At 51.6% G+C, this 7,008-nt stretch overlaps 1 protein-coding gene across 2 annotated transcripts; it reads right to left on the reverse strand.

Moving 5' to 3' along the window:
- Positions 1 to 5,959, reverse strand: LYSMD4 (LysM domain containing 4). 2 transcript variants are annotated; one of them, XM_033100379.1, is made up of 3 exons: positions 5,858 to 5,909; positions 4,346 to 4,768; positions 1 to 2,437 (listed from the first exon to the last, which is right to left on the reverse strand). In XM_033100379.1, exons 2-3 carry the CDS (start codon positions 4,625 to 4,627, stop codon positions 1,826 to 1,828), a joined length of 894 nt encoding a protein of 297 aa, XP_032956270.1. In that variant the 5' UTR covers positions 4,628 to 4,768; positions 5,858 to 5,909; the 3' UTR covers positions 1 to 1,825. The 2 variants fall into 2 exon arrangements, with proteins under 2 accessions (XP_032956270.1, XP_032956268.1); XM_033100377.1 differs by having other exon boundaries at positions 3 to 2,437; positions 4,346 to 4,635; positions 5,858 to 5,959.
- Between the last annotated feature and the right edge of the window lie 1,049 nt (positions 5,960 to 7,008).

Below are 7,008 nucleotides of genomic sequence, written 5' to 3' on the forward strand. Positions count from 1 at the left end.
TGTTCTCAATTATCAACCCCCAAGTTAAAAAAAGAGGAAATCGATTTTCCTTCACAGAAGAAATGATTTTATTCCATTTGAAAAAAGTGAAGGATACAGTTATTCATTCTTTGCCTGGCAAAAGTCATTTTCCCATACGACTCTGAGCCCCGCCTGTGAAAGGAATGACGGCAAACAGAAAGCTGTGGCCCTCAGGAGGCAGGGAACAAACACTTGGCTGGAGAAGCAGGCCTGTAATCAAAACGTCTCCTGTACCAAAGGTTCCCACGTTCCTTTGTCCTGAAGACCATTTTGGTTTTGAAGAACACACTTCATTTGGAAGATCCTTTAGAGTGAGTCATTGAACCCAGGGCGACTCGTTGGTCACCAGACCGAGATGTCGGAAGCCCCTCTCAAGAGGTCTTCTGCCACACGCCCGTCTCACTAGGCTCAGGAGCCGAGAGGCCTATGCCATGCCCACAGCTCAGCACCTCCTTCCTGGAGACAGGCCTCTCGGAGGCTGAGCCACTCACCTCTTTCCACTCCTCAGTGGACCAAGATGGGCTCCTGCCAAAGCAGGCTCTCGGCCAGCGCCCCTCACCCCACCTGCAGGTCCTCAGAGGTCAACCTAGGGCCCCCTCTCCAGCCTCCGTAGTGAGCACCACTGTTCCCTGAAGGGGAGATGGGCAAACCTCAGACTGGCAGGGATCAGGCCCACTGCCACGGCCATTCACAGCAAGGGTCACCTCTTGGCCACCCGTGACGTGTTGGTCTTTGAGCGTTATAAGCTCCACTGCAGTGTTGTTCACCCTAACATACACTCACCCCGTTCCTCTACAAACCCTAAGGATGGAGTCTGGGAGCCCACCATTCGCCCTGCACCACCCCTCCAGGTGTGCATGGGGACTGCAGCTCGTGGCAATGCCAGACCGCGACTGTGTGGCCTTAGAAGTGTCCCTTGGTGGGACCTTGGTGACTAGCACTCATCCTTCTCGCTGCTCAGTTCCTGACACTGGCTACCAAGAACTTCCAAGAACACTGACAGGGCAGCCAGCTGGCGACTGCTGTGGGGCTGCTCCTCAGGAGAAAGTGGGCACCAGCCCCCAAATGTCCTGGCAGGAGGTGCTGGCCGTGCCACGCAGCAGCTTCAGACACACCCGTGTGTCAGACTGGGGAGCTCTGAAAGCACGAAGATCAGAACTGCTGTCTGCTCAGTAATACAGCAATTAGGATTCGGGGCTGTTCCGATTTTACGAGTCACACTTCCTCCAAAAGGCTAACTGGTGGGGCAACAACGCAGCAGGGTGTTACTGTTCCTGCAGCCTGGCACGCTCTAGAACTGGGTGACATGCGCCACTATCGGACGGCATAGCACCTTTGCCAGGGAGACAGAGAGCACCGTTTGTCAGAGCCAGTCATCCCTCCACGGCAAGCAGGGGACACTGCCAACAGCCAGGCAACCAAAACCGAGCCCAGGAGCTCCCATGCCGCAGGTTCGCGTGTCAAGGCTGTTCCTCTCCCTCTGAGCACGTCCAACCCGGGGACCCGCACTGCGCTACTGGGAAGACTCACGGCCAGCCCACTACACGCCAAGAAATGACATCCGTCCCGTGTAAATGTCTCTCGTCATTCTAGATCTAGGAGGCTGAAACTGCTGCTATTTGGCTCCGCCATCCTGGATTAGGTGAGGCTATTTATTAGGGCGAATGTTAACTGAGAGCACAGCGGTGGCTTCGGAGACGTGTCCATGTCACAAAGTACATGCAGCATCCTAGACACGGCCAGTGTCAGCGGACGCACGGCAGGGGCCCAGCTGCTCCAGCCGCTTCGGCAGAAACCACCACAGCTAGTTCCCCAGCCAGGAGGGCGGCCTGAACTGGCTGTCCGGAGAGGGCATGGCCGGCACCCCAATCACCAGTTTGGGGGTGTGCCCCGGAACGGCACTCATGGCCATTGAGCCATTGGGGGCCGCGGTTGCATTCAAGCTACTAGGGTTCTCGCCGGTAGCTTGTATTTTAAAATAGACCAAATAAAACAATGGTAAAACGATCCCGATGAGCAGCATGATGACAACAGCATTCCAGAACTGCATGCCGCAGTCCGCCCCGTGCGTCGGGGGCTTGGGAAGCACCGGGAGCAGCGGCTGACGGGAGGTCTCTCCACAGTAACCCTCGTTTATAAAGATTTCTGACTGCACTGCACTCTCGATATTCTGGTCGATGCCCTTAAAGAAAGACGTCAGCGGGCTGGACGGGGCAGTGGCGCTGACGGCCGCTCCGTCTTGGTCTGGCTGCTCCTCAAAGGTCACTGTGGTCTCTGAGGAAGGGCTCAGAAGGGGTCTGAGCTCCTTATGGGTCTCTGTTAGGATCCCGTGGCTTTTCACTGGAATCTTAATAGACTTCAGAGCATATAGGTCTTGTTCTCTGATGAAGTTGTTGGCTTTCTTGATATCTGCGACCTAGGGAAGCCATGGAGACAAACATCACGAAATACACAGAGCTCTGGAGAACTATTAGAATATCCAAAGAGTGGCTCTTAACCTTTCCAGATGGTCCAAGTCCACCCTGCTTAAGATGAACACTGAAAACTGCGCCTATAGATTTACAAGTCTGAACAATTTAAGAACGGTTTCAGAGGAGGCTTTTTTGTTTGTGTCAAGTGCAACAAAATGCTACCGGGTGAAATACAACCATGGTGGTTGAGAAAATGCCTTTGCTCTTTCTACTTCTTTTCTCTTTTGAGGCAACAGCGCCCCCGTCTGGCTGACCTCCCTCCCGCATCAGAACCCAATTCAGGAGCTGCCGTTAACATGAGTGGGGATCACCAAGCACAAAGCTTTTTAGCCGGCTCGGCAGACACTCAGAGCCTTTTCGTTTTCAGAAGTGTTGCGTGGCATACGAACTTATGTTTTCAAATCCAAGTGACCCAGAGTTAATCCACTTGGAGGATTTCACAACACTTCTTAGGATAATTAGAAATACGTAAGGAATCACGCATCAAGTTGAAAACTATGGCCTGAAATTTTCTATTGCAATATTAGGACCAGAGGAGAAGGGAACATCCTTGTGAGTTTTATAAAGTAAAAATGTTCATGACAAACTCCTGCCATAATCAAACCCTAAGATTTAAGGAGGGGAGAGAAAAGCGTAAGTCAAAGATAAACCCTCAAAGCTAATGTTTGAAAACTTCCTGAAAGGATCAGAGATGGGGACTCCCCAGTTTTAACTTGTAAGTCCCCTTAGAGAGTGTAAGTACAGCCAACTGACCTTCACACAGAGACTTATTCAAATCAATCCCCTCCATTATTTTAATTTAGCAACTGTTTTCAATCATCCAATGAAATTGGGGTGGGGGACATTTTAATTTTATTACGTCCTGAAACTAGAGCATAAGATGCTGGAGGGCTTTCTGTCTTTGTCCCTAATAAACTAACATCAAACTTATTTACTTTAAGAACTCATCATTTATTGGAGGTGTCACAGGCTTCACAGGTTTCTTAAACATCACCATGCTAAGCAGCCCACTGAATCTATTCAGGTCTTCGTAGGATAGGATTCATTTTTCAGCTCATGTTCTACAAACCACACAGTATGCCTACAGAAGCTGATTATGAGAGTCAAATATATAAATCTCAATACAATGTAAAGATCCTACTGTGTGTCCCTGGCTGGAGACCAGCCAGGGAAATATCCCTGGGGAAACAACACAATACCCCATACATGTATTTAACCATTTGCAACTTGTTAGATAAACGACAGACATTTTGAGGAAAAGATTTTTAAAATAAGTTGCTTAGATAGCCTTAGAGAAAGCCATACAAAGTTGTAGCACAGTGTTAGCAAAATGAAATAGTTTCAAACCAGGGGGAAAATGCAGCAATTCTATAAATGTTTCCTACTTACTTTGCCATCGTGAATCACTCTGAATGCCAAAAACAATTAAAGAGAGAAACTGTGTTATACAGACAAACAGCACACAAAGGCAGTTCTAAAAGACAGAAGGGAAAACTTTACCCATGAGCTAAGGTACAACCAGCAAGAAAGGGTCAGAAAAAGAGAAGCAGCCAAAACAGCAAGCATCCCAAAGAAACTGGCCCCGTTAGGTCTTAAATAAAATGTGCTCAAAAAAAATAAAAATAAAAAAGGTTTCAGAATTTCAGTTTGGAGGGACAGGGATGAACAGAAGTCCTCTGCAAAGAGGACCTAGCCTCATCACCCGTGTGATATGCACTCGTTAGGATCCCACCTGCCTTCCATCAAGAGGCCTCTCCCAACCACCTGTGGGGGTCAGGACACTGCTCTGTGACATCCTGTACATGGACAGGGGCTGGGGGGCGGGCGGCACCGTCACCTGTGGGATGTCTTACTTGGCAGCCGTACTGAAGAGCGAGCTTGTTGAGGCTGTCCTCCTGCGCCAGCTCCCGCTGCAGCAGCACCACGTTGCCTGCTCCTGGCTGCTGAGGGTGGTGGGCACCCTTCTTCTGGCGCTCCTTGCCCCGGGGCCGCAGCGCCACAGGGTGGGACTCTTCCTCAGAGGAATCCTCCGAGTCCCCACCGCCATTGTCAAACATGTAAACTTGGCTGGTCGGACTCCTACAGACCACGGCCGGGCCTTGGAAGGTCTTGGTTATCATTCCCTTCTGCCTCATTTTCTGAACTGAAAGCCAAACCCCAGGGTTAATTCCACACAAAGCACAGTCAGGCCTCCAACTACATGACAGTGTCTTGTTCGAGGTTCGTCTTTGCCCTGATCATTGTAAATACTGAAAAAATACCATCCGGGGTTGAGGCTGCAATGGAAGGTGAGAGATAGAAGAAAATTGGTGTTTTTATTTGCCGAATTGCATTATTTTGTGCAGAACACAAAAGAACCCCCTTTCTCCACACCCTTATTCCTCCTCCACACCTGTGTCTCCCCCAACCCCACAAATATAGAGAGACAACTTCTCTTTGTGGTCTCCGAGTAGTGAAGAAGTAGCTGGGATCCTTGCACTGAGAATCTTAATTCACAACCATTGTGCAAAAAATTCTCGTTCGACTTTACGTATTTCAAAGCATCCTCACTCACTAAGGCCACCTGCTTAGAAGAACTAAGAGAGTGAAATACTCTGCTTTTGAAACAGCTTAAAGTATACACTGTGGAGGGCACGTTAGGGGACAATTCCTGCCAAACTGAGAAATTCGTCCACTTGCTCACAAGTCCCTTTGGCTTCCTTACATCCCAGGTCTGCTTTTTAATTTTCACTTCCAGCCCAGTGCGAAAGCCACAAATTGACCGAATCAGAGTCCAGCAACGAAACGTCAAATATGGGGAATGACAGCCGCAAAAAGAGTTGGCATCGCGGCCCTTCGGAGCCACAGGGAAGCGGCCCATCCGGGGACAGCCCGTGGCCCCGGCGCGAGCCCTCCCCACCCGAGCCGATCGCCCCCCAACCCCTCCTCCGCACCCCAAAGCCCCCGCCCGCCCCGACGTGGGAGGAGGCGGCCAGACTTTGGGGCCACGCCTTCCGGTCCGAACTCAGGGCCTGCAAGGGACGCCGGCGGCTCCCAGGCCTCAGTTTCCCTCAGTGTTCCTTCCATGAAAGAAGGGAGGGGTCCCCAAACGCGAGCTGACAGGAAAAAAAGAAAAGCGGGGCGCGGCTCGCCTCGGCGCTTAGACAGGCGGGGTCGCAACATTCCAGGAAGGCACGACCTCTGACCTCCAACCCCAACAACCTCGGGCCAGCCCTTGAAGGTCGCGGTCACCGCCCCTGCAGCTGCAAGAGGGTGGCCCGTCCCGGAGCCAACAAGCCGGATTAAGCCACGGCGTTCGCAGGGGCCCGCGCGGCCCCCAACTCGGGACCAAGACCCCCCTCCCGCCCCCCAGCAAGCCCCGGTACCTCAGTCCCCAGGATTCGCTGCGATCCGCCGCCGCCACTACTGCACGTGCCGATTGGCCGCAAAAATCAGCAGGTTTCGGGGGGCGGAGACAACAAGGCAGCCAATGAGATCAGCGGTGGGCGGGCACTGGAACGGGCCCGGCTGTCCTGAGAGGTCAGCGCAGGACCTGCAGGAGCGCGGCCGAGGGGGCGAGGCACAGGGCTTAGGGGCGGGGCTCGGGTGTGGGGCGGGGCCGGGGCGGGGCTAGGTCCGCCCCGCCCCCCTCAGACCTGACCCTCGCCCCGCCCTCCTGCCTGCCGCTTGCGTAAATCACTTTAAGGCTTGGCTCCCAGTTTTCAGCTGGGCCGCCGCTTCTCACGTGTAAAGCAGGGCTTTGGCCCCGCCCTATGTGTCAATGGCCTGTAACTAGGGGGCGGGTTCCCAGTAGAGTGGCGTGTCACCGGCTGAGGCCTTTGACAGAGAAGTGGACCTCTGGTTCGGCCCAGATGGGCAACGGATCCACAGGAGGGGTTTGCAACCCATGAGGATAAAAAAAAGTCTACCGATGTAAAAAGGCTGAAATCAGCAACACGAACCAAAAAACTTTATCAAATGTAGGATGGCGGAGAACTCACGCTTAACAGTGATGGATGAACTCTCTCACACACGTTTAAAACTTCAACCCAAAAGAGGAAACCAAAATCAAAAAGCAAAACAGAAATTTGGGGAAAACGAATGCAACAAACCCACAAACGATTGAAATCCTTGAGATGGGCCTCATCAAATTAATAAGAAAGGCACTAAGACCCCAGTAGATAAATGGGTGCAGACAATTCACCAAAGAAGTCAAATAGTTAACGGAGAAGAAAAATCAAACGTCACTAGAATCAAATTAAACAACAATGCAAAAGGATTAAAACAAGTAGACCTCAGAAACCTCTTCTATGGCTTCCCATCCCACTTAGAATAAAAGTCTAATTCTTTATCTGGGAAGACAAAATCCAGGAGGGTGTGAGGGCCCCAGAGCATTCTCTGACATTGAACCCATTCCTTTCAGCCACATTCTGCTTTTTTCGGGTCTTTAAACACTGGATCTGCCACCTCTGGGCCTTCACGGGAATGTCTCCTTAGCTGCTGGTGTGGCTGGATCTTCTGACTCTCAGGCCTCAGA

This window comes from Rhinolophus ferrumequinum, chromosome 28 (assembly GCF_004115265.2).
Source record: "Rhinolophus ferrumequinum isolate MPI-CBG mRhiFer1 chromosome 28, mRhiFer1_v1.p, whole genome shotgun sequence".
In the NCBI taxonomy this organism is placed as follows: Eukaryota; Metazoa; Chordata; class Mammalia; order Chiroptera; family Rhinolophidae; genus Rhinolophus; species Rhinolophus ferrumequinum.

Excerpts from the sequence above, each read along its gene's own strand:
- LYSMD4 (XM_033100379.1), bottom strand. The coding sequence starts at position 4,627 with ATGAGGCAGAAGGGAATGATAACCAAGACCTTCCAAGGCCCGGCCGTG. Across the intron at positions 2,438-4,345 it reads CTCTTCAGTACGGCTGCCAA|GTCGCAGATATCAAGAAAGC; the intron begins GTAAGACATCCC and ends TGGCTTCCCTAG.